Source organism: Palaemon carinicauda, chromosome 14 (genome assembly GCF_036898095.1).
Source record: "Palaemon carinicauda isolate YSFRI2023 chromosome 14, ASM3689809v2, whole genome shotgun sequence".
Lineage (NCBI taxonomy): Eukaryota > Metazoa > Arthropoda > Malacostraca > Decapoda > Palaemonidae > Palaemon > Palaemon carinicauda.
This window is the reverse complement of record NC_090738.1, coordinates 122,903,782-122,931,601: the sequence shown is the minus strand read 5'-3', so window position 1 is coordinate 122,931,601 and position 27,820 is coordinate 122,903,782. Positions and strand designations below refer to the sequence as shown.

The window sequence follows — 27,820 nt, the reverse complement described above, 5'->3', positions numbered from 1 at the left end:
TCTTTCTCTCTTTCTCTTTCTCTTTCTCTCTTTCTCTTTCTCTTTCTCTCTTTCTCTCTCTCTTTCCCTTTCTCTCTCTCTTTTCCTTTCTCTCTCTCTTTCCCTTTCTCTTTCTCTCTCTCTCTTTCCCTTTCTCTTTCTCTTTCTCTTCTCTCTCTTTCTCTTTCTCTCTCTTTCTCTTTCTCTCTCTTTCTCTTTCTCTCTCTTTCTCTTTCTCTCTTTCTCTTTCTCTTTCTCTCATATATATGTTAGCAAGATGTTGAAATTATCTTTTCCTTTTTGAAATGATGAAATTCTAGCCGAAAACAAGAAAAAACAAATGTAAAAATGATTGTCATTCGGCATTCAAAGTTTTCTTTGCATTTTTACAAAGACATATCAATAAATCCTGATTATTATGAATTTTATGTTCCTTAATCGATATTGATAAACGAAAACAAAGTTATTTATCATAATTTACTCGTAAACGAAGATCCTTTTGCTCAATTTCTTGCTTCTTTTGCTCGTGTTTGGCAAGGCCGTCGCTTCTCCATCCAGACAACTCTCTCATGAGTAAAAGTTATTAACATTTATTAACATTCTACGCAGTATTTGTCATGTTCTTACTTGCGCATTCCCTATTTCTAAGCCCGTGAAATACCCAAAGCAGGAATTATCCAGTTCATAGTGACAGTCACACACAAGATGGTATGATAGAATACTTCTTATGCCAAAGGAAACATGGATATATCCATTACATTTCTGTATAACTTGAAAGTTCATTATTACTGATGAGTACAGTAGTTTTGTGTGTTTCAACACCTATTTATGGTGGAATTATTACAGAATAACATAGTCACTTCAATGAATAAAAATTTATTTTTTACTGATAGAATCAGTGTTTTATCATGATTTAGAGAAAATTATGTAAAGTAAATTTCTAAACAAAATTTCTATAATTTCTTCACAATGAATGCTAAAGATATTTTGGTTGTTTAGAGTGTAACACAATAGAAAATGAAGCAAACTTTTGAAAATTTATTCTGTAATTTGTAGTAAAATGTAGGTTTTTAAAGAGTAAGGGAGAATGTATATCTAATTGTAATAAAACTTTTAAATAGCTTGAGGATGGATCTGCTGCCTTGTAGTGAAGGGGTTAACCACACGATAGGCTGATTTGGGCATCATTCATGCTACATCTCTATGATTACAGAGCTCACATGCCGACTTGTACCTGTATGGTAAATTAGCTATGAGGAGCTAGAGTTTTGTCATTAACTGGTGAGAAAAAGAGACCGTTACCCCTTCGTCCAGGCTGTGGGCCCAATATATCTGCCCGCACAGCTCCACAGTACCCGTTCCGTGAGGGGCTGATCACTTGTGCTGTTTGTCCATACAGGGATGAACACTGCACTGGCCAAGTAATCAAGGAGCTTGTCGCCCTCCCTCGCTGTTAACCTGGATGGTGGAGTATTGCTTTGATCTCTTTTCTTTCATGAGGTACTTAGGTACCTCTGGAATAGGAGATCCCAGCACTCGGTACTGTGACGGGCCGAGGGAAGGTTGTGACTCAAAGACATTATGAAATCAACTGAGTGAGTTTATTAATAGAACACTCTCCTTTATATACAAAAGCTCAAAGCAACAAGAAATTTCATGTTAAAAAACGGACACTTACAGAGGAGAAAAACAGACATGTTTATTCTGGTTCTCTTTAGTGCGAGGGAAGAGCGAAGATACAAGCATAATATATACACAAAATGAACTATGTATGATCGTGTGACACACGGTTGGTACAGTACCGTTCCTGAGTGCTAGCTTGCTGTGTATGCCAATGAGCTTGTTGGTGATAGGTTGTCTCGTTGGACTTCAAAGCCTAGAGCTGGGCCAACCTCACTACCACACCCATTCACCAGTAAAGCAGTCTCTCTATGCTTGAAGTACTGTCAAACGACTGGTGGTTAGTCTTGGCAACTACTTTTTAATACAGAGACTACAGTAGCTGCTCTTAGACTACATCTCAGGAGAGTTTAGTTGAGGTCATGGTGGAAAGGGTTCATTATTGTCATTGTTAATCAAGGAAAATAGCCCAGCAAGGAAAGGAAATAAGAAAGCAAACTAAAGTGATCCTTTCCCCTGTCGTGGTTCATTTATTGCTCCCTCAGTACATTGCAGATGTATAAATGTTTGTGGAGGAAGTTTAGTAAAATATTTCCCCCCATACACAGATTTTAAAATTTTTATTTTTCCTTTTATTTGAAAAAATAAACTGCAGTTTTTATCACTATTAACTTTGATTTGTTCCGTAACTGGAATACTAACCTACGCTATTTATTTAGGGGTATTACTTTCTGCAAAGCTGAAAGTAATACCCCTAAATAAATAGCTAAGGTTTGTATTGTTAGGAAAAATACAATTTTCAATATTAATCTTACCCGATGATCATGTAGCTGCAACTCTGTTGCCCGACAGAAAAAACCTAAGGTCGGGATACGCCAGCGATCGCTATACAGGTGGGGGTGTACAACAACAGCGCCATCTGTCGAGTAGGTACTCAGGTACTTCTTGTCAACAAGAACCAATTTTTCCTCTGTCGTGCCACCGGCAAGACCTACTTGATACGCTGTTGTTTCTGGAGTTGATTTCACGCTTTTTGGTGATGTATTCTCTCTAGATATTAGCTTTCGCTGTACAGGAGTTATTATCATTAACTTATCAAGCTTTTTTGATTAGTTTTGGATTAATTGTTGACGACTTTGATAGATTTTGGATTCCCCCCTTGGCTAATTCAAGATGTCTGACCATTCTCAAGTCCCTAAGTACAGGCAGTGTAGCGCTAGGGACTGTTCTAGGCGTCTTCCGAAGGCCTCTATAGATCCTCACACCGTTTGTTCCAATTGTAGGGGTAAATCCTGTCAATTGGAAGATCGATGTGAGGAATGCGCTGGGCTTTCGGAATTCGATTTTAATGTATTCCTTAAGAATGCACGTAGGCTAGAGAAGGATAGGATCAGGAGGAGTTCGTCTCGCTCTTTTGATTTTTCCTCTCCCCATGCCCCTCAACCTATTCCTTCCCCTGTAGTGGTGACTCCCGACCCTTCTACTAGTGCTCAACCCTCGATGGCGGACATGATGCGTGCCATTCAGGCTCTTGGTGACAGAGTGGAGTCATTAGCTAATGACCGCAATCAACTCTTGGCCGATGTCAAAGAGTTGAAAGAGAAAAGTGCAGTGGGAAGTGTAGTGAGTGCAAGTGCGGTGAAAAGTGTCAGTGTCAGTGTTACGCATGAGGGTGCATCTGTTCGTGCCAGTCGTCCTCCCAGTCCGGGACCTCTTGCAAGCTCCCAAGCCCAGGGGAGAAGCAATGTCGAAGGACCAAAGGGTTCGACAGGCCTTGATCAGCGTACAGATGTACCCTCAGTGGTTGCGGACGTGTCTTGCAGAGATCGTCCCATCCACAAACAGACGAGTGAGCCCATTCATTCCTCGTCTGTGGAAGAAGTTTCTAGGCAGAAACGTTGGACCAAGGTCTCACGACCTCTCAAGCGCAAGGTCCCTTCCGAGCGAGTCCAACGGCCCAGGTGTAGCCACTGGGTCAGTTCGGACTCGCCGCAGTCTTCCGAAGACTGCACACCTCCCAAGAGAGGTAGAGTGGTTCCGCAGCAGGCAATCACTCCGTCTGTTGCCGCACCAACCACGGTAGATCCTAAGTGGTCTATGCTGCAGTCTATGCAGTCTCAGCTTGCTTCCTTCATGCAGGAGTATCGTGCTGAGAAGGTGGACACTGCACCTGTTAACCTACAACCTGCCACGGTTGTGCGCTCAGCAGATACTGCGGCTGCCTGCTCCCACACTCCGCCTGTGAGAGCTCCACCACCGATGCGCAGTCGACCCTGCCAGACGCATGTTGACGTTAGCCGACGTGCGGCACCCTCCGTTGACATGCGTGAGCTACCGCATCAGCAGTGGGAAGGTGCTGTCAAGCTGCCGTGTTTTGACGCAATGCGGCAGTCTCCGCAACCCACGGCAGTCCCCACCACGCACCATCACTCCGCTTTTGTTGTTGCCAGCTCTCAGACTGACCAGCAGCGGCATGATGTTGGATCCAGTGCAGCTACGCATGCACCCGTGCTGCCGGATTCAGCCGTTCAGCTTTCTTCTCCACCTTTGCCGCTTCCTCCTCAGCATTCGGATGAAGGAGTCTCTGATGACGACGAAGCTGCGCATTTGGACGATCCGCACTCCGACATAGAAGAACCCAAGACTACGCCTCCCTCCTTAGACTTTAGGAAAGTCCTTGCCCTGTTTAAGGAGTTGTATCCGGACCAGTTTGTGTCTGCAACCCCGCGCTCACCTCCCTCTGAGTTCGCTTTAGGCATGCAGTCAGCAGCTCCTGCCTTTACGAAACTCGTACTCGCGTGCTCATCCAAGAGAGCTTTGAGGGTACTGGGAGAGTGGTTGCAGTCCAAGAAGCAACTTGGGAAGACAGCCTTCATCTTTCCACCGACCAAGCTTGCTTCCAAATCTAGCGTCTGGTATGCCACGGGAGAAGATCCCGGCTTGGGAGTTCCTGCCTCTGCCCAGGGCAACTTCTCAAAAGTCTGGTTGACTCTCCCCGCAGGCTGGCTATGAGACGCTCCAAGATTTGCTGGACCTTTTCGGACATGGACCATCTGTTGAAGGGAGTTTTTCGTGCTTTTGAGATCTTCAACTTCCTGGACTGGTGTTTGGGAGCGTTAAGCAGAAAGACCTCCCCTTCGGATAAGGACTCTGCCATGCTCATCATGTCATGCATGGATAAAGCCATTCGGGATGGGTCTGGCGAGCTTGCGGCTTCGTACGTGTCTGGAGTTCTTAAGAAGCGAGATCACCTTTGCTCCTTCTTGTCTGCGGGGATCACTCCATGTCAGAAGTCGGAGTTGATGTTTGCTCCGCTTTCCAAGTGTCTCTTTCCGGAAGAGCTGATCAAGGGGATTGCCGCCTCGTTGATCCAGAAGGATACCCATGACCTGGTGGCTTCATCCGCACGTAAAGTCACAGCTTTACCTTCCGTGCCTAGACCTAGGATGGACACACCAGCGTCTAGGTTCATTCCGCCCTTTCGTGGCAGAACCTCCAGCAGAGGAGGTACCCGTGCCGACAGTCAACGCGGCAAAAAGAAGAAGGGTTCCAAGTCCTCAAAAGGCAGAGTCTGACTGCCAACCTCTCCAGACAGCAGTGGGAGCCAGGCTCAAGAACTACTGGCAGGCCTGGGAGAACAGGGGTGCAGACGCACAGTCTGTGAAGTTGCTAAGAGAGGGGTACAGGATTCCATTCTTGCGCAAGCGCCCTCTAGCAACTACTCCCATCGACCTCTCTCCCAGGTACAAAGAGGAGGACAAGAGGCTAGCTTTACAGCAAGAGGTGTCTCTCTTGCTACAAAAGGGAGCGGTAGTCATAGTCCGGGACCATCAATCCCCGGGCTTCTACAACCGTCTCTTCTTAGTAGCGAAGAAGACGGGAGGGTGGAGACCGGTGCTGGACGTCAGTGCTCTCAATGCTTTTGTCACCAAGCAGACGTTCACCATGGAGACGACGAAGTCGGTGCTAGCATCGGTCAGGAAGGAAGACTGGATGGTCTCGTTGGACCTAAAGGACGCGTACTTTCACGTCCCCGTCCATCCAGACTCCCAACCTTTCCTAAGGTTCGTCTTTGGAAAGGTCGTTTACCAGTTCCAAGCCCTGTGCTTTGGCCTAAGCACGGCACCTCTAGTGTTTACCAAACTGATGAGGAATATTGCCAAATTCCTGCATTTGGCAGACATCAGAGCCTCCCTCTATTTGGACGACTGGCTTTTAAGAGCTGCGTCAAGTCGTCGCTGTCTGGAGAATCTCAAATGGACTATGGATCTGACCAAGGAATTGGGTCTCCTGGTCAATATAGAAAAGTCCCAACTCGTCCCATCCCAAACTATAGTCTATCTAGGTATGGAGATTCAGAGTCGAGCTTTTCGGGCTTTTCCGTCGGCCCCCAGAATCAGTCAAGCCCAAGAATGCATCCAGAGCATGCTGAAAAGGAACCGATGTTCAGTCAGACAGTGGATGAGTCTAACAGGGACGCTTTCATCCCTGGCCCAGTTCATCGCGTTAGGGAGACTCCACCTCCGACCCCTTCAGTTTCATCTAGCTGCTCACTGGAGAAAGGACATGACGCTAGAAGCGGTCTCAGTTCCTATATCCGAAGAGATGAAGTCTGCACTGACTTGGTGGAAGAACAGCATTCTTCTCAAGGAAGGTCTACCACTGGCTGTTCAGACCCCCGACCACCTTCTCTTCTCGGACGCATCGGACACGGGCTGGGGTGCGACACTGGACGGACGGGAATGCTCGGGCACGTGGAATCAGGATCAAAGAGCACTTCACATCAACTGCAAGGAGCTACTGGCAGTTCATCTGGCCTTGAGAAGCTTCAAGTCCCTCCTTCTAGGCAAGGTGGTGGAGGTGAACTCCGACAACACTACAGCCTTGGCGTACATCTCCAAGCAAGGAGGGACTCATTCGAGGAAGTTGTTCGAGATCGCAAGGGACCTCCTCACCTGGTCAAGAGATCGAAAGATATCGCTTGTAACGAGGTTCATTCAAGGCGACATGAATGTCATGGCAGACCGCCTCAGCCGGAAGGGTCAGGTCATCCCCACAGAGTGGACCCTTCACAAGAATGTTTGCAGCAGACTATGGGCCCTGTGGGGTCAGCCCACCATAGATCTGTTCGCTACCTCGATGACCAAGAGGCTCCCAAATTATTGCTCACCGATTCCGGACCCAGCAGCAGTTCACGTAGATGCCTTTCTTCTGGATTGGTCCCATCTAGACCTGTATGCATTCCCCCCGTTCAAGATTGTCAACAAGGTACTGCAGAAGTTCGCCTCTCACGAAGGGACACGGTTGACGTTGGTTGCTCCCCTCTGGCCCGCGAGAGAATGGTTCACCGAGGTACTGCAATGGCTAGTAGACGTTCCCAGGACTCTTCCTCTAAGAGTGGACCTTCTGCGTCAGCCGCACGTAAAGAAGGTACACCCAAGCCTCCACGCTCTTCGTCTGACTGCCTTCAGACTATCGAAAGACTCTCAAGAGCTAGAGGCTTTTCGAAGGAGGCAGCCAGAGCGATTGCCAGAGCAAGGAGGACATCCACTCTCAAGGTCTACCAGTCAAAATGGGAAGTCTTCCGAAGCTGGTGCAAGGCGAATTCAGTTTCCTCAACCAGTACCTCTGTAACGCAGTTAGCTGACTTCCTTTTACATCTAAGGAATGTAAGATCCCTATCAGCTCCTACGATCAAAGGTTACAGAAGCATGTTGGCAGCAGTTTTCCGCCACAGAGGCTTAGATCTTTCCACCAACAAAGATCTATAGGACCTCCTTAAGTCTTTTGAGACCTCAAAGGAGCGTCGGTTAGCCACACCAGGTTGGAACTTAGACGTGGTTTTAAGGTTCCTGATGTCAGCAAGGTTCGAACCGCTTCAATCAGCCTCTTTTAAAGATCTCACTTTGAAGACACTTTTCCTCGTTTGCTTAGCAACAGCTAAAAGAGTCAGTGAGATACACGCCTTCAGCAGGAACATAGGTTTTACATCTGAAACGGCTACATGTTCCTTACAGCTTGGTTTTTTAGCTAAAAACGAGCTCCCTTCTCGTCCTTGGCCCAAATCGTTCGAGATCCCAAGCCTGTCCAATTTGGTTGGAAACGAACAAGAGAGAGTACTATGCCCAGTAAGAGCTCTTAAGTACTATTTAAGACGTACAAAGCCATTACGAGGACAATCAGAAGCTTTATGGTGTTCTATTAAGAAACCTGCTTTACCGATGTCGAAGAACGCAGTTTCTTATTACATCAGGCTTTTGATTAGAGAAGCCCATTCTCATCTGAATGAGGAAGACCATGCTTTGCTGAAGGTAAGGACACATGAAGTTAGAGCTGTCGCTACTTCAGTGGCCTTCAAACAGAACCGTTCTCTGCAGAGTGTAATGGATGCAACCTATTGGAGAAGCAAGTCAGTGTTCGCATCATTTTACCTTAAAGATGTCCAGTCTCTTTACGAGAACTGCTACACCCTGGGACCATTTGTAGCAGCGAGTGCAGTAGTAGGTGAGGGCTCAACCACTACATTCCCATAATCCCATAACCTTTTTTAATCTTTCTCTTGAAATGGTTTTTATTGTTGTTTTTGGGTTGTACGGAAGGCTAAGAAGCCTTTCGCATCCTGGTTGATTTGGCGGGTGGTCAAATTCTTTCTTGAGAAGCGCCTAGATTAGAGGTTGTGATGAGGTCCTTTAGTATGGGTTGCAGCCCTTCATACTTCAGCACCTAGGAGTCGCTCAGCATCCTAAGAGGATCGCTAGGCTCAGTAAGGAAGACGTACTTAAAAAGGCAGAGTAATGGTTCAAGTCGACTTCCTTACCAGGTACTTATTTATTTTATGTTTGTTATTTTGAATAACTGCTAAAATGAAATACGGGATACTTAGCTTCTAATGTTAACATGTATGCTGGTCTCCACCCACCCCCCTGGGTGTGAATCAGCTACATGATCATCGGGTAAGATTAATATTGAAAAATGTTATTTTCCTTCGTAAAATAAATTTTTGAATATACTTACCCGATGATCATGAATTTAAGGACCCTTCCTTCCTCCCCATAGAGACCCAGTGGACCGAGGAGAAAATTGGTTCTTGTTGACAAGAAGTACCTGAGTACCTACTCGACAGATGGCGCTGTTGTTGTACACCCCCACCTGTATAGCGAACGCTGGCGTATCCCGACCTTAGGTTTTTTCTGTCGGGCAACAGAGTTGCAGCTACATGATCATCGGGTAAGTATATTCAAAAATTTATTTTACTAAGGAAAATAACATATTATCTACAAATTTGTCATATTTTATGATCTATCTATCTATCTATCTATGTATGTACCTTGACTCTTCACCCAATTTTGGGAGGTAGTCAATATGAAAAAAAGAACTAAAGGGCATTTTTCCTCTCATCGTTCCTCCCTGCCTGGCGAGGGACTCGGCCACGTTGGGCTAGTACTGCTAGGGTGCCAAAGTCCACCCTCCCCCTTTTTCCACCACAAGTGAAGCTTCATATGCTGACTCTTCTACTGCTGCTATCTCAGGTAGCAGCAGGTAACAGCAGGGTCTATCGGAACTGCTTCGCAATCGCTAGTCATTCATTCATTCATTCATTCATTCTTATTTCTAGTACGCTCATTTGCCTCTCTCACATCTATCCTCCTGTCACCTAAGGCTTTCTTCACTTCATTCATCCACCCAAACCTTGGCCCTCCTCTTTTACTTCTCCCATCTGTTGTTAGTATACTTAAAAAGAATATTCCATTGAATTTTACTCAGGTATAGCTACCTTAAAGAAAGGAAATGTTTTATATAGTTGAATCTATGCTTGTATGACATTCAGAAGCGACAGTGATTTTCAAGTGAGAGTGGAGTATTTTAAGCACTCCAGATTTTTTCTTAGGGAAAATACACTCGATCCCTACAGAGTGTATGTTTGTCTAAATCAAACTTTTCGGAACTTCATACGATTATTGCACAGGTGGTACTTTCCCACTTTCCCCAGTGTGTGGATTAGGAAAAGCCAAACAGGATAATTCATACAGTTTTTAATCTCTTCATCTTCCAAATTTGTACCAAAACATTTGGCCAAGAAACAATCTCTTAAGGTCTAAGGCAGAATTATCTGGCATATCCTTTGACACTATCTCTTTCCCATACCAAAATACTCTTCATTGTTTATTTCACTTTGGATTGTTGTTTTGAAATTATTCCCTTCTTGCACTTGCAGAAAAAGGCAAATTAAAAGTTTTGAATTTTTTTTTTATTTTATAATAAAATCATATGTAAATTGGTTTCTATTTATTTTCTTATGGCTTTTATTAAGGGTATAATTTTCTTTTAAAATACTAATATCAGTTTTGTTTAATAACATGATCAATATGTAACCAATCAGCAATGAGTTGAGGAAATATTTAGAATGAGGACTTTTATAATCCCCATTTGATTTGAAATACAACTATCTTTTATATATGCCATATGGTAAATAGGTACATTACTCCTTAACTGATTGTGAAAAATAATTTTGAATTTTCAGTACTGTACGATGATTTCTTGATAATCATTCTAGTTTGAAAAGGAATTAGTATGCTTAAAGAAAACTTACTAAGACATAAATGAGAGGATTAGAAACTAGTAACACAGCCCTAAAAACTACCCTAGTGTGTAATAACATATGATAGCAGTAGAATGAAGGTTACTAGTTGGAAAAGTGTTTTAAATTTGCTCATATCATTTAATAAAGGGGTTCTTTTAGTAAATTATACTCAGTTTTTTTCTAGCCCTCATGATTATGATTTTTTTGCAGGCAACAATTGACGAATATGCAACGAGAGTTGGTCAGCAAGCTGTAGTTGTCGTTGCAACCCCCAGCAAGTCCGGAAATAATTTTAAGTGTTTTGGTGCAAAACCTCTAGAAGATGTTGTAAGTACATTTCATGTGATTTCAACTGTAATGTCTATATGTTAAAAGTTTGTTTCATGGGTTAGATCAACAACTTGATTTTTAAACTAAAATTAGTATTTCAGTACTTACCCAAATTCATATGCTATTTACTCTATAAATGGAAAGATTGGTAGAAATAGAAATAAAAGTGATGTAAGAATAGAATTTAAAAGACATGTAAAACTCTTTGTTACTACTGGAAAGACGTGGTTGTTTATAGAGCGTTTGTGTAAACAATGCCTTCCTTCATTCATCTTTATCTTAATTTATCATTCTTTCCTACTGCCTAACCTCGGTCAGCTCGGCTGTTTTCAACTGTCTATTTTCAGTGTTGGCTACAGAGTAATTTCTTTTTTACTGTTCAGTTAATTGTTAGGATAGAAGATGTGTTTTCCATTACGAGATTTGATTGTACTATAAAGTGAATAGGATAATATCGGCAAAATTGGATCCCCCTTTGATGCATGTTCCTTACTTGTTCAATGTACTGAGTGTAGTGCATTATTAGAAGATATACTCTTTTATCTGAAGTTAGTTGAATTTGGTATGAAAGATATGGAAGCATAATAAAAGAATAGGGGAAATTTTTTGTTATTTTGGTGTCGGAATCCAAGGCTTCCCCTTCTTCTGCTGTTCCTCTTGCCCTTCAGGCCACTTCTGTGAATGTAGGTGGGATTAGTGGTTGAGGATTCCAAATGGAGTTTATTTTTTCTGCTTTGATTAAATTTCTACCATTATGGGGTAAGACTTATGTCTCACTGTAATGATCTTGTGTTATTTTACTATTATAATGAGTGGTAACAGTGCTCACATACGTGTTTCCTTAATTATACGTATACAATTTCAAGTATTTTGCCACAGATGCATCACAGTACTTATAGTTTGTAGTAAAGAATAGTTGATAGATTGCTAAGCCAAGAATTTCAATTCTCAGACGGTTGACCTATTATATCATAGCATAGTTTCGAGGTTTGTGTTTAACTGTGGATCTGCTCATGCACCCTCAACTCAGAGAGTTCCTAGTGGATCTGGGATCCCCAGACTTTATAATCTTACACAATGATTGTCCTTATTTAATCATGAAATTCTTCATTATTTATTTATAATTTCATCTTCATTTTTTTTTTATTTGTATTTACCTTTTATTAAGAATGGATAGTGAATAGACTGGTTTAGATATTTTTTCATCATTGCCAGTTAAGGGTTTTTGTAGTCCTGTTGGAGGGAAATTAACAAAGAAGTTAAAAATAATTTTTCCAGATGAAATTATGCTGTTATTTAATCTTCCAGGTCTTTGGGTAGTTTTTAGTTATTTTTAGTGACTTATTGCTAGTCGAGGTACAACCCTAGACGGAAAAGTAGGATGCTATAAGCCCAAGGGCTCCAACAGAGAAAAATAGCCCCGTGAGGAAAGGAAATAAAGAAAATAACAAACAAGCAAGGAATAACTAATATAAAATATTTAAAGAACAGTAACAAGATTAAAATAGATCTTTCAAATATAAATTATAAAGAGAGACTTATGTCAGTCTGTTCAACATAAAAACATTTGCTGCAATTTTGAACTTCTGAAGTTTCACCGATTGAACTGCCTGATTAGGAAGTTCATTCCACAATTTGGCCATAGTAGGAATAAAACTTGTAGAATACTGTGAAGTTTTTAGCCTTATGATGGAGAAGGCATGACTACAGTATTAGAATTAACTGTATACCGAGTATTACGAGCAGGATGGTACTATCTGGGAATGATATGAATGCGAAAGGATGGTCAATTTAGAAAAATCTTATGCAACATGCATAAAGAACTAACTGAATGATAGTGCCAGAAATTAATATTGATCAGGAATAAGAAATTTAAGAGACTGCATGTTTCTGTCTAACAAATTAAGATGAGATTCAGTAGTCAAGACCAGACAGGAGAACAGTACTTGATAAACAAAGTGAAAGAATTAAAACTTATTCAGAATAGATTAATCACCAAATAAACCGATCTTTTGTGCAATTGGAGAGGAAACAGGTTGAATTGGTTTCTCAAAAGTAAATTCACAGGCAATAATCATACCTAACATTTTAAAAGAGCCTTATAGAGTTAAAGAAACATTATCAATTCATAGATCTTGATGTTAAAGAGCCACTGTCCTTGACCTTCCTACAGTCATACTTTGAGTTTTATTAGGATTCAACTTCATACCCCATAATTTTGCAATAGTTTTAGCTAGATTTCTTATTAAGGGATTCAGTAATCCCAGTTGCCATAGTGTGTAGGTTATACAAAATACTGTTTCAAGGGAATTGAGGATTCCTCAAAGATGTTACACCTTTCTCTACTTACCTATTTTCTGTATCTTTGAAAGTCAATTTGACCGAGTGTATTTTAAGGGAACTTCTTGTTATGGCAAACTGCTTGGAGTTTAGTATTTTGGGCAACTTGCATGCTGTTAACAGACAGGACCTATAAGTAGGAGAAAATCTCAAGGCCAAATGAGTGGTGGCTTGTCTAGGGTGTGCTCTTGTTATATTCCTCTTGATAATTTGCATTAAGAAAATATTGTCACGAGAAAGAGACGCAACTCTAAATGATATCTGATCTGATTTCTGCTTTGTATTCAAGGATCTCCACCGTGCTAAGTAGTTTGTTTTTGCTCTTGCAGAAAATAATAAGAGAGCTCACCAGCAATTTGATTTTACAAGCAACAAGGGCAATAGTGAGAACTTCAGGAGATTCTGACTGCTGAGTTTCTAACTTCATTTTCTTAATGCATGTTTGCATCAGCTAAGCAGGGTTGGGTTAGAATTTTTCAATAGCATTCACAGAGTTGTAAGAATTTATATTCCCCTTGGACATCTTATTGCAGAACGTTGATGCATTATACCATCAGAGAAAGTATATTTATGCTGTCCTTTAAGGTATGAGTTTTATATATTTCTGTAAAAGGTCTCAAGGCAGCAATAATCATAACAAAATTAGTTGGCAACTAAGGGTTCTACCTTTAGTTTGAAAGACCAATGCTAGAGCTGGTGCAAGAATGTTGCTTTATTTTCCCAACGTCACCTTTCATCTGCAAACAATATTTACTATGTACTTCTTTGCTCTACTACTATGTTATTTTCTTCATTACTGTACTATGATACACAGTAAAAGACTTGATACTAAACCTTAATGGACACCATTTATCCTCAAATCTTATTACACGATAGTTTTTTAAATATAGAAAAAGTTTACTTTGAGTTTAGGCTATGCTAAGGTTATGACTTGTAAAGCAAGAAGTATGTGAACTTCATGAAATATACTAGGTGTCATGTGCAACCCCCTTGAAAGTAGCCAAGAGTTAAGGAGAGTTATGTTTCCCCATTAGAAAATCATATGCCTTAAGAAGAATACAAAGAGCCAATGATTATTAGGAAACCTTAACAGTGGGGCTTTTTGTAAAGAAAAAGTGTCCAAGTGTTTATTGAATTAGTAATGGGAGGCAAGTGAAGTTACTATAAGAAAAAAGAACTGAAAGCTATCTTGGGTAACTATGCAGTATTGTCTGAAAAGAGTATTTGGTTTACTATTGTAATAATTTTTTTTTTATTGCAGATGAAGACACTTCGGCAGATGTTAATGACAGAGCTCGAAAATGCATTGGCCCAACAAGCACCTCCACCTCCTCAAGATGATCCGTCTCTCCATGAATTACCACCTCTGGTCATAGACGGTATCCCCACTCCTGTTGAGAAAATGACACAGGCTCAGTTAAGAGCTTTCATACCTTTAATGTTAAAATATTCTACAGGTATGTTGATAATCAGATGTTTGTTTGTGTTAGATAATTCATAACTTACATTCCTGCTTTGCAGTAGCATATTTTTTTTAACCCTTTGAGTTTTTTTTTTGGGGGGGGGGTTGAAAATGTGTTAAAACGTACTTGGTTTTGGCTTCTTGTTGTATACGAGATTGCTTGCAAATATTTTTCTCTATTTTTGGGCTTGTAGTATTTAGAATAGTAAAACCATAATATTAAGTTTGCATAACGATGTTATGAAGTAAGGTGGTTGTGTTCGGACATGTTATTAATGTTGAAGAGTTATTGAAATGGTTAATGTTACAGTATTTACATTTTCTTCCATTTTGTTAAATGATTATGAAAAATTATAACAGATTTGCAAATTCTTTTTTAACCATAAATACAATACAATATCTGTTCCAGTATTAGGTATACATTGCAAGTTTTTTCCTATTATTACAGTATGTGATTAAAAAGAACTAGGAAAAATAACGAGATTTTCTTGCTCATTTAAAATTGGTGTAATGGCAATTTTTGTTTGAACTGCTCTTACTTTTTTAGAAGTTGTAAGCAAACCATCCCTCCACTACACACCTTTCTTATGCAACTAAGCAACAAAATGTTTGATTAGTGTTTTTTTATATCTTTTTGTGGAGAAGATCACAATCTCAAGAGATCAGATTTGCATCATGTCATATCTGAAAATATTGAATTTATTATATAAAGCGTGGTATTTCAAAGTTTTGAATACAACCTTTGTTTGCTTTATCACATTAACAAATATAACATATGAGCCCATTAAAGAGTCCCAGTATGTAATTGCAGCCATTAAAACTAATGGCTTTAGCTAAACAATGTTGATGAAAAGGAGTCATCTGTATGGAAACTTTTTTGTTATGTTACTTATGAATAATTCTGCTATTGTCTCATTAGAAGATAATTTTGATTTTACTGTGATTGAAAAATGCAGACAATGAATTGCTTGGGCAAGGACAGGTTTTCCAGAAAAGATTATGATAATTAAAAAGTTGCAAATTAAAACTTTGTTTGGGACTGCAGGAAACTGAATGGCTTGCCAGACACAAGAACTAATGTCATTAGCTGCTGTATATAGAATTATTGTAGAGCTTGTGCACATTACTACTGTTTACTCCTAATCCAATTTCTGTTGAGAGATTTTGATGCTGGGGTTTATTGAGACTTGGAATTGATCATATTATGAATACTGCTGTAATGACTTTTGTGAGATAAGAATTGCTAAAAAATGAAATTTGATAATTGTATGGAAAGTGAATAGGTACAGAGGTGATGAATTGAATAAACAAAAGATGCTTGAATGCGGGGATGACATTTTCTCAAGAATTTATCACAAAAAGTTATGAATGAAAATAGTATTATGGGTCGGACAACATTTATGAATGACAGAGAAGCTGTATGCATTATGAAAGACTGTACATGCATATGTTATAAACTGACCTGTATATAACATGGGTCAGTTTATAACATAGGCCCAAGATACGAAAATATCATCTCAATCTATTGTATAGAGGTAAAAGAAATATTGGGGAAACCATTGACACAGAGGCAATAAATGTACCTTTCAAGTTAGGTGATGTAATAGTAATCAGTAATTTATAGAATACAAGCAATATTCCTCTCCTATTGGTAATGATTTAAGAGTGGAAGAAAGACAATTAGGTAAACTCCAAAAAAACCTACCACATATTGTCACAAGTATGGTAAACATTGGAAACTATAGATAACTAGATTTGATGCATTTAGTAAAGTTTAGAATACTATTCCAATATTGTATAAGATGTTGTAACCTGTAAGAAAGGCATGTCATTTGTGGAGCCATCCATGGTTCAGAATATATCGAGCAGGGCTGTGCTTGCAAATTTTAACTTTTAAGTGAAATTGAGCTATAGTTTTCTTTGCCTTGTCAACCTTAACTTCGATACTCGACTAAGTTTTCACAGAGTAGTCGTGTCATAAATCTCTTTTGGGTGATGTTATATGAATGTAAACAATATATCTAGGAAAAGTGCCACATGTGATGAATGGAAGGAATTATTTGAAATATAGTTCATGATGTATTATAGATTAAGTTAATTGCCTCTATTACCAGTAAGTGCATTGCTCCCATCCAGGTGCAGTGGCTAAAGGTTGATATAAAAGTATAGTAGTTGAATAATACCGCTGAGTCTGGTTCCTTCTCTTTTAGAATTAGACCAATGTGTGTGTTTTTTAATGAAATGAAAAGTTTGAGGATGATTGACAGCTTGTCACAATAAGTTTGTTGGTTTTATAAATGTTAGAAGATTATTTTTACTATTCCCGAGTAGATTATTCTTTAACTTTTTATGAGATGATACTTTTATTTTTTATTCATTAGATTGTAAGCTTGTTATTTCTGTTCTTTCACAGGGAGAGGTAAACCAGGGTGGGGTAAAGAAACGACAAGACCGCCTTGGTGGCCGAAAGATGTACCGTGGGCAAATGTAAGAATGGATGCAAGATCTGAAGACCAAAAGCAAAAGGTATGGTTTTATTTTTGCCTGCATTATCGTAACTAATGATGTGACTTTGTAAGCCATATCCCAATCTTGAAAGCTGACAGTTTCATGTGCTTTTTAATGGTGATATACTTAACCCTTGGTTATAGTGCATTCCTGTATAGTGTTTTTTTTTATTATTGGGCATACTTAAAAAGCTGCTCAAATATCTTTATCATGCCCTAAATAACTGCTATAGCACACACTGGTTGGTCAATATCAGCTGGTGTAATCGAATGCCATGTTTTAGTCTCCGTTGCTTGTATCACCTGAAGAAGGAACAGCTCATCACACCTAACGATATCGTCTTGTTAATTTCATTCGTAAACTAATATTTTGTTTGTAAGAGAGAGCGAGCTATGGAAAGGCTGAGAGAAAGGTAGAAAGAGAGAGAGGCTTTTATATACTTGTACTACACAAAAATAAATCTTTGTAAAGAAAATCTATACTGTTTAAAATATACGACTGAAAATATTGCCAACTCGTTACCGAAAGTTAGGCTGTTCATTGTCGATAAATTAACCTAGCCTACGTGTGAAAACCTTGAAAACCCACAGGGAACACAAAAAATAAAGCATTTACATAACCTGTACTAAAAAAAAATAATGCTTTAATATACCTTGTAATTTGTACAGAAAAGCCATATTGTTTAAAATGTATGCCAAAAAATATTGCCAACTTGTTACCGAAAGACAGATTCATTGCCAGCCTCGGATCCTCTTCAAACCACCCAAGTCCCTCATCATCCCCAAAGAGGTAAATAAAATGGCCTATTATGTTTTGATTTTATTATTTATTTGACAGTTATCTTTTGTCTTGTAATTAAAGTATTTTGATTAAAATGAAGTAAAAATTGGTAAATTAGTAGTAAAATTTGAGGTCGGTCAATCAATAAGAATTGCCATATGTTTTTCAGTTCAGCTATTACGTTTTCGGCTATAGCTCGGCAATAGCCTTATCAATTAGGCACGACAACAGAGCGTAAGTGTATATTCAAAATAGTTTGACTGGAGAATGAATGGCCAAAGAGCTGCTTCATAGTAAGTACTGTATTGGAAATTGGGTTATTTTTTTTATTATGAATGACTAAACAAGTACATGTTACTCTTCTGGTATCTTTTCCTGTATGAGGATATCCTTATATTATTTAGGATAACAATCACCCCTTCATCTCCTAATGTTTTCCAGTCTTCCACAGGGATTAAGTCTGGTCCCCTTGCCTATCTTCATCTTTTTCGGTGGTTTAGTACCTCTGATTGGGATTTAGGCTAAGCTAGTCTTAACCTTCCTACAGCCTCTCCTCCTAACTACTTGTATGCTACCTTCCCGTTGTCTCCCTGTTTATTACAGAATGCATGCAAGTGATCGAGTGTCTGACGGTATAATCGGACTCTCTGCTTGCTATCTTGTTGTGTATGCCTCTTTAGGTAAAGGCTATGAGAAGGAAAACTCCAAAATAAAACCATGCCAGTCAGTCTGGCTGCAAGTCGAAATCTGGTGGACTCGATTATCGGCAGACCGATGCAACTCCACGCCACAGTCTTGCACGTCACACCTGTGTGCCACAGGATGAAATTGTGGAGCCAGCGTGTGTGGGCATTGCTCGGCAGTGTTGTCCACCCAAAGCAAAGTCTCGCCAATGGCTTTTTCAGTCTTACTACTATTTCTGTAATACCCTCCTTATTTCCTTTCTCTTCCTCTCCTCCTAACCCTACCTAAAAAGACCAGTGGGCTATGGGACAATGGTGGTAGGAGTAGGCTTGGTGTAGCTGGAAACTCTTAGTCCTGACCTGCACACTGGCGGCATGAGTGTGATGGCCGCTTTCCATGTGACTGTGACCACATAGGAACTCTGTCCTGCATCTTTGACCGAGCAGGCCTATTCAGGAGTACTGCTGCTCACCCTAACTGGGGAAGGCCCTATAAAAGGTGGGCTAAACATTGGTGGTCACACCATCCCAGTCATTGGGCAGCTGCACCCAATGACGCACTGTATATGCAGCCGTAAAAGAAGGAATGATTATATAGTAAATTGTACTTCAAAGTAGGTGCATGGAATGTGCGCACCCTTATGGATGCCAGACACACACACAGTTCTGAAAGATGAACTACCTTAGTCTTGAGAGAACTTGCAAGATTTAACGTCGATGTTGCTACTTTAGCGAGACTAGAATACTTGGCTAAGGGCAAATCACAGAAGTTGGGTTAGGGTATACTTTCTTTTGGAAAGATAAAAACCCGGTAGACCATCGTTCCCAGGGTGTTGGCTTTGCAGTTAAGACCCAATTAGTAAAAGCCCATAACCTGACACCACATGCGATTAATGAAGGAATCGTCTCATTAAGGCTACCACTCCCGGAAAAAACCGACAGCTTGAAACTGCCATATCCCAAACTTCAGCTGGGGACAGTCTTCTTCTCTTAGGGGATTTTAACGCCAGAGTGGGGCGGGACCATGAACTGTGACACAACATAATCGGCAGGCAAGGCGTGGGAAACTGCAATGATTATCAGACAAGACAAAAATGAGGTTTTGATCAGGAGAAGCATGCCTGGAGCTGGTGACTGCAGGACGGACAACTGGCTGCTCATCACAAAAATAAAACTAACCCTCGAAGGAAGCCACGTACCATCCAACAAAACTAAGACGGAAGAAGATAAGACACTGGTAAATTAAAAAATCCTGATACATCTCGAGCTTTCCAAGCAGCAATCCATCAGAACCTACCAGCCAGAGAACCTGCAATTGACGCTGAATGGACTAACTTACGAGTTGTCATCAATGAAGCTGCGAGAACCGTAATCGGCCACCAGAGCAAACAGCTCCAGGACTTGTTTGACGACAATGACAAAGATATTAAGTCCCTCAACGCCAAATGGAAAGCTCGAATAGTCCTCTACCAAGACCCTAATTCCCACCCAAAGGCTAAATATGCACTAGCAATGTTCAGTGTCAAGCCAGGCTTTGAGAAATTCAAAATGAATGGTGGCAGCAAATGGCTCAAGACCTACAAGGTTATGCCAACTGTAGGTACCTTAAAAACTTCTTTGAAGGCACAAGGAAAATTTTTGGACCCAAGCACACTGCTGCAGGGACACTTTTGGCAGCAGACAACACCATCCTCACGGAAGATAAAGAGATCCAGAACTGTTGTGTAGAACCTTTCAACACCCTCCTGAACAGGAACTCATCAGCCCAACAAGACTGTCTCCGAAATGTGCCACAACATCTACCCCAATTATGGATGTCCCTGCCACCAATATTTCAAGAATTCAATGCAGCTTCAAAACAAAAGCGCCAAGGGACGGCCACGGGACTGGACAATATTTCTACTTAACTCCTGATCCATGGTGGTTTAGTCCTGAACACTCATCTTCACTCTCTCATGCTAAAAATATGGGAGGAAAAACAGGTCCCCAGTGATTGGAAAGACACACTCCTGGTCAGAAGGAGTAAGAGGAGAATGTGGGAATTATAGAGGGATATCCTTGTTATCAATTGTAGGGGATGTCATGGCAAGGATTCTACCAAATAGATTACAAAATGTAGCTGAAACAATCCTGCCAGAATCACAGTGTTGTTTTCCGGCCACCTAGAGAAACCATAGACATGATTTTCTGTGCTCGCGAACTACAGGAAAAATCAAAAGAACGGAAAAAACCTATATTCCTAATTTTCTACGACCTCAAAAAAGCATACAACAGCGTACCAAGAACAGCCATGTGGTCTATCCTCAATCGCTTCGGAATCCCTGAGCCTTTTGTTGACATGATCAGAGTCCTACATGATGGGATGACAGCTAAAGTAATCCACTTAAGCACCCTGTCAGCCCCCTTCCCAATCACATGTGGACTAAAACAAGGATGTGTATAACGGACCGTTTTCTCTTTATACTTACCTGCCATGCTATATGAAGTGCCCCACAGCAACCCAGGGATTGAGATAAAATACAGATTTGATGAAGGAATTTTCAAACTAGCCAAACTCCAATCCTAGCGCAACATCATTAATGTGATGGAGATACAGTATGCAGATGACAACGCTGCCGTAGTCCACACCCGAGCAGAACTCCAAGAATCAGTGGATAATTTCCATGCTGCCTACACGTGTTTTGGCCTAACAGTTAACAAGGCCAAAGCTAAGATATTGGCCCAGCCAAGACCAGGGGAAAATCCCCCAGTAACTAACATCACCATGAATGGAACCATTGAATGCGTCGAACACTTCCCATTCCTGGGAAGCATCCTTTCCACCCAGAGCACCTCATCCAAAGAGATTGAAAACAGGTTACAAACTGGCCACACTGCATATGGGAGACTATCCACCAGGAGGTTTACAAAGATGATGGTATATACTGTAACACCATTATAGCATCTACCCTGTTATATGCATGTGAGACTTAGGCCCTTTATAGTAGGGACCTCTTAAAACTGGAACAATTCCACCAGAAAAACTGAGCAATAATGAAAATCAAATGGAATGACTATGTGGCCAATACAGCAGTCCTTGAAAGAGCCAATGTCACCAGCATCGAGGCCTTGATCATGAAATGCCGCCTAAGATGGTCTGGCCATGTGATGTGCTTGGAGGACACAAGACTACCAAAGAAAATACTCTTCAGTGAGTTAGATATGGGCAATCATCTTAGAGGCTGCCCTATGCTTCGATTTAAAGACCAGCTGAAGAAATCCCTCAAGGAAGATAACATTGACCCCATCACTTTCGAAGCTTCAGCAAATAACAGGAACGAGTGGAGAAGCAAAATTAAAGTGGGCACAGATCTCTTTGAAGAGAATAGAAGAGCCAACCTGTTAGCTAAATTACAGCAATGGTCAGAAAGAGCAAATCAACCACAACCCCCTCCCATGATTCAGTGTCATCAAAACTCTTGATTATTCAGGGCACAAATTGTTAATACAAGCCATAAGAAGGCTCACCCCCCCAACAATAATTAACCTACTATGACCCTCTCCTATTCAACCTTCTGTTGGGACTGAAAACTATGATATTTGGACACAAGTACATGCTGATCACGACTAAACAAGCCTATACAGTCATACCTCTCAACACGAAAGAATCTGCATACAAAATTTTCCCACTGCGAAAGAGATGCAAAGGATTTTACGACTCGCATTGCGAAAAATGTTTTGTGCAACGAAAGGAGGTACGGTACAAGAGCCCGACTGTCTTCGAGGCTGATTTTAAAAATTGCGCCGCCAACCTGCAATCTCGCCATCATCCTCCCTTGCTCCCATTGGTTATCTCCCTACTCAGATGCCAGTTACAGTCATAAGATCCTGCTCTCCTATTGGTCAGCTTTTACTGTACTGTATCCCATCCTGCATGTATGCATTGGCGTTCCACAGCCATTTTGTTTCGGTAGCGTTCGTACGCATTGACTTTGTGTTTGTGATTTCACTTTCGTGACTATTGTACTATATTGTGTTGCAATATTACGTTGTTTTACTGTATTAGTCAAGGGTCCTTAGAAAGTTTCTGATGTGCAGGGAAGGAAGACGATGATGCTTTCTATGGGGACAAAGATGGAAATAAAAAATTATGAGACTGGCATACGGTGAAGTGTGATTGCGAAGGAATATGGCTGAAATCCCTCTACGATAGGAACGATCCTGAGTCATATCAGGAAATTTTTAAGAAGCAGGCAGAAATAAGCTTCATTGGATAGTTTTTTTTTTAAAGAGAGGCTTGCAGTACTAGTAGGTCAGGAGGAAGCTTGAATGAACCAAAAAGAAAGAAAAGTGGCAGTGATGAAGCAAATGCATAATTAAATTGAGAAAATACAGAGCGTAAAGTAGAAAAAAAAAATTAGACCCCCCCAAAAAAAAGTTTGAAGTACAGTATGTCGTAAAGTTGTGTTGATATTTTCTGCCATTTGTAAATGTGCTTCCTAATATTAAGTGTTAATGTTTTCTGCATTTTTACTATATTGCAAAGTTAAGTGTTTGTTTTCTGCCATTTATTAACGTTTTCTACCATTTGTCATCCTTCTCTACCACCCTGCCACTTTGCTCTCGGACATCCCCTCACTCCAAAGGTATGATTCCACATTTTTGTTACTGTATTTTTACTGAATGCTCTAATTATACATTTTTTTTTACAGATTACTAATGGTTAGGTTATTACTGAATGATCCAAATGATTGTACAGTACTGTATTTTATTGAGTTAAGCCTTCATATAACTTTTAATGCGGTGTTTTTGTAGGGCCTGGAATTTATTAGGCTATTTACATGTAAAATGTGACTCACAACACGAAAAAATCGTGGTACGAAGGCCACTACGGAAATGGAGTAAATCTAGATGTTAGGAGTATAATATATGGCTTATTGGAATATGAAAATGCTTCTAAATGTGCAAAATTTAAATGTGCAAAATTTATCATTAATCAAAAGCAAACCAATAAATTCTGTGATGTGAGGTATTACTGTAGTCATATTGTTATTCTATAGCATAGCAAAAGATTTTTTTCTCACATGAAAGTTATTAATTGAATGAGGTAAAATTATTTTGATAAAGAGAATGGATCAAAGGGAATTGATAGAAATGTCAAGTAAATATGAATAAATATGAATAAAAAACCAATGCACTTTGAGGCCAAGAAGTAAAAATATGATGTGAAGAACTTTTGCTTCTCAATACACTGTGCCATACTGTGAACACCATAGGAAGTATTCTTCTGTTTATGAACATTTTTACATTCTAATTGAGTTATATTATTATTTAACCAAACCGTGAGTTGTTATTCCACTATCTTAGTTCTGGCACAAAACTCATGTTTAGAAAGAGTTCAAAATTAGTTGAAGATATATATTTAAGAATTTGGCTAGGGGGGGAGAGACTAAATGGAAAGGAGATGACTATGAGATTTAGGAGTCACCTGGGGTGTAAAGTTTCCTTTTTACTTCTTTTGCAATATGTTTTTGGAATTTTAGAATTTTGTTTGGTACTTGAATTTAATGTTAACACTTATGTTTTTTTAACTGTTATTGACCATTATCGTTACTTATTAGGGTCAAACAAGCAACAACATATAATGACTTCAGTCATTCACAAAATTACTAATTACCAGATTCGTTAAGAGAACTCAAGACCCTTTCTCTACATTAGGAATTCATTGCGTTGTGTTACAAAGATAAATGGTCATACTATATTCTATTGAGCTTTGCCCCAATTATTACTTACTTGGTTTCATATGAAGTTCTTACCGAGTTCGGATTACAATAGGCACGGGTAAACCACGATACCACATATAAATATTTGATTTTACCCAGTCACGGAATCCCACGCACAGATATGCATATCCCTAGCGAATTATCCCATCCAAGGTAACTAAATATTATATGATACTCATCCAAACTTCGGTTGATTAATTCATCCACTTCATTAAATGCTGGGAAGGAACGGCTTTGTTAATCAAATGAAATTCTCTTCATCCTGATTAAGTCCACTGAAGACTACACTACAAGCGTTGAGACTTGAGAAGTGATAGACAGCAACTGCGGCCGTTAGCTCTGTTGCCTTTGTCGTAAAAATAATGCGTTCGCTCTCTCTCCCAAAGTCACGACTTCCGCTTCGTTCGCTCACGACAAAAGAAAACAACAAAACGAACGAAACCAACTATTCAATGCAAACCGAACGAAACTATTCAAACAACTTACATCGCATTGTTAACCACTAATACAACTATTCACAAGACAATATTCCTTGGTAACAATGCTTATTACAATTAAATATAAACAAAACCTTCATTTGTACAGAAACCTGCACATTTCCACTCAACGCAAAAAGAACATTTTCCATATACAATATGAACATGGATATTCAATAACAATTGATTTCCCATGTCGTTATTGTAAGTAACGACAACCATATTGGCCATTTATCAACAAAAGGTAACCTTTCTCAAAATAGTGAAAGTTCTACTTAATATGACTTAAGATTTTTATCTAAAGTTTATTATTTCAGATTATAAGCCTACTATTTTATTGAATTGTAGGTAAACTAAAGCAGATACACTTGGAAGGCTTTTTTTCCTTTTAGTAATAGTATTCTGTTAAAAATGGTAAATTGAAGTAAGTATAGTCTTGGAATGAACTCCACCTTTGTGAGTTTACAGTTTATAAACCCAAATTTTTCAATATTAAACTTAGCCGGTGATCATATAGCTGTCAGCTCTGCTGCCCGACAGAAAAACCTAAGGACAAAATACGCCAGCGATCGCTATACAGGTGGGGGTGTACATCAACAGCGCCATCTGTCGAGCAGGTACTCAAGTACTCCATGTCAACACAGAACCAATTTTCTCTCTGTCGTGCCACTGGCAAGACCTACTAAAATACGCTGTTACTAACTGGATTTGTTTTCACAACTATTTGGTGAAGTACACTATTCTAGTTTTGAGCTTTCGCTATGCAGGGGTTTTATCTTCATCTCAAAACTTGAACTCGTTTTGGATAGATTTAATTATGGTGACTAAGAGAGTATGGACTCTCTTTCACTTTTAAATGGCCGACCCTTCCCTTAGACGGAAGTGTGTTTAGGTTTTTAGTAATTGCTTAACACGTTATAGATCTATATATTTTATATCTCTCCGCCTTTATTAGGCCTCTTCGATTAACTTTCCATTTATTATAAACATATAAAAAGAAATTTTTATGTTTTGTTTATTTGCGACCTTTCCTGATAGTAGGCGGTCCTAACTTGGAACCGAAGGTAATCAACGTTGAGCCCGTTATATCGTATTTAGCCTTTAAAGAATTTAAAACTTTTTAAATTTAATGTTTTATGAAAGAATTTCTTTGATAGTCTTCGTACTGTTTTCAAAGATGAACTAACGTTTAGTTTTTTTAGACTACGCAGTTGTTGACGTTCAGGACGTTCAACATGCGCTCTATCGTTACGATAGAGAGAGAGTGTATCACGGTTTCACTTTGCAGTAAGAGTAATCGATTCTGACGTTTCGTTCATTCTTTCTTAACTTAAATGGTTTAAATTCTAAATTAAAGGAACTTTTTATTTGGAAAACCTTTCAGTTTTTTCCTTTAGCCATATAACATGTTTTTTTGACGATATATAATTGGGCTCTTCTCTCAGGTGCGAAATCAAGAGAGAAAGAGAGAGAGAGATAGAGACGGAGGGAGAGAGAGGAGAAAAAACGTTCCGTTCAAGCGGGTAACGTTGTTCTCGTGTCACTCTCCTCCCTAGTCGCTGTACGGGGAAGAAGGTAAAACGTTTCTAGGGTTTTATTCTTGTCCCCAGGCTATGTGCGGTGAGAGATTGTAAACGTAGTTTAATTGAACTAGTGTTTAGTCTCTTTCCCAGCCACTGAATTCTTTATCTTTATATGTTTTCTGTTTTTGCTAGTATTAATGAGCTGCATTATACGACTGTTTTCGCAATTACTACCTTTTAATGAGGGGTAGAATTGCGTGTTTCAGGTAGAAATCAGTAAAAGTTTCGATTTCAGTGAAATAAGTGTAAAACAGAAAATCGAAGTGATAAAGTGATATGCGCAAAGTGTTACAGTGTTGCGTCCGAGGGTTCGTCTGTTCGTGCCTGTCGTTCACCTAGTCCGGGACCTCTTGCAAGCTCCCAAGCCCAGGGGAGAAGTAATGTCGAACGACTTATGGGTTCGTCAGGATTTGATCAACGAACAGACGTTTTCCCTCCGTGGTTTCGGGCGTATCTACCCAAGATCGCCCCACCCACACAAAGACGAGAGAGCCCATTTACTTCTCGTCTGCGGAAGAGGTTTCTCGTAAGAAACCTTGGACCAAGGTCTCGCAGCTTATTAAGTGCAAGTCGGTCCCTTCCGCGCAAGTCCAACGGCCCAGGTGTAGCCACTGGGTCAGTTCGGACTCGCTGCAGTCTTCCGACGGCTGCTCACCTCCTAAGAGAGGCAAAGCGGTACCGCAACAGGCAGTAACACCGTCTGTTGCCGCACCTGCTACTGTAGACCCTAAGTGGTCTTTGCTACAGTCTATGCAGACACAGTTAGCATCTTTTATGCAGGAGTATCGTGCGGAGCAGGTTGACGCTGCACCCGTTAGCCTACAACCAACCACGGTTGTGCGTACAGTAGACACTGACGCTACCTGCTCCCGCACTCCGCTTGTGAGAGTTCCACCTCCCATGCGCAGTGTACCCTGCCAGCCGCACGTTGACGTTCACAGACGCACGCTACCCTCCGTTGACGTTCGCGAGTTGCCACAACAACAGGAGGGTGGAGTTAAGTTGCTTTGTTTTGACACTGTGCGTCAACCTCCGCAACCCACTGTGGTTACCGCTACTCGCCCGCAGCAGACTAGTCAGTCAGGAGTAGAGGCTTTGCTTCCCCACACAGCTATGGTTGTTGCCAGCTCACAGACTGTCAAGCAGTTACATGACGTTGCCTTCTGGTCTGCTACTAATGCACCAGTGCTGTATGTCCTCACGCACCTATTGTGGTTGACAGTTCAGTTTTTGGCAGTTCACAGACTGTCAGGCAGTTACATAACGTTGCCTTCTGGTCTGCTGCTAATGCACCAGTGAGACCCTCACTGAGATACCTAGCTTTTCTCGGACAAGGTTCCTGTAGATGAGAAAGTGCTGTTCTCCCTCCTACTGATATTCCTTTGAGGACTCTGTCATTTGGAGAGGAGCCTTAAGCTGCTTAGCCTCCTATGGACTTTAATTAAATCATGATGATTTTTTAAGGATCTTCGTCCGGATCTTGTAACTGCTGCTCCTCGTTCGCCTCACGTCAGAACTTACACTAGGCCTAGCTACTTCGAAGCCGTTGTTGTTAAGCTAGTGCTCTCTCGCTCTCCTAGAGAGCGTTACGTTGGCTAGGCGACTGGTTTTGCACCAGGAGGAGTTTTAGGGATACAGCCTTTGATTTCCCTTCTTTTAAACTGGCTTATAGAGCGAGAGTCTGATAGGACACGAGAGAAGTTCTCGGCTTGGGAG

General features: G+C 40.4%; 1 protein-coding gene across 1 annotated transcript in view; it reads left to right on the top strand.

The window, feature by feature from the left end:
• LOC137653718 (DNA-binding protein P3A2-like) overlaps nucleotides 1–27,820 on the top strand; it is an 85,132-nt gene that overhangs the window by 31,930 nt on the left and 25,382 nt on the right. The window contains exons 6-8 of the mRNA XM_068387318.1: nucleotides 10,391–10,507; nucleotides 14,112–14,307; nucleotides 16,726–16,838. Of these exons, the coding sequence (XP_068243419.1) occupies nucleotides 10,391–10,507; nucleotides 14,112–14,307; nucleotides 16,726–16,838 (426 nt within the window). The remainder of the gene's footprint in view (nucleotides 1–10,390; nucleotides 10,508–14,111; nucleotides 14,308–16,725; nucleotides 16,839–27,820) is intronic.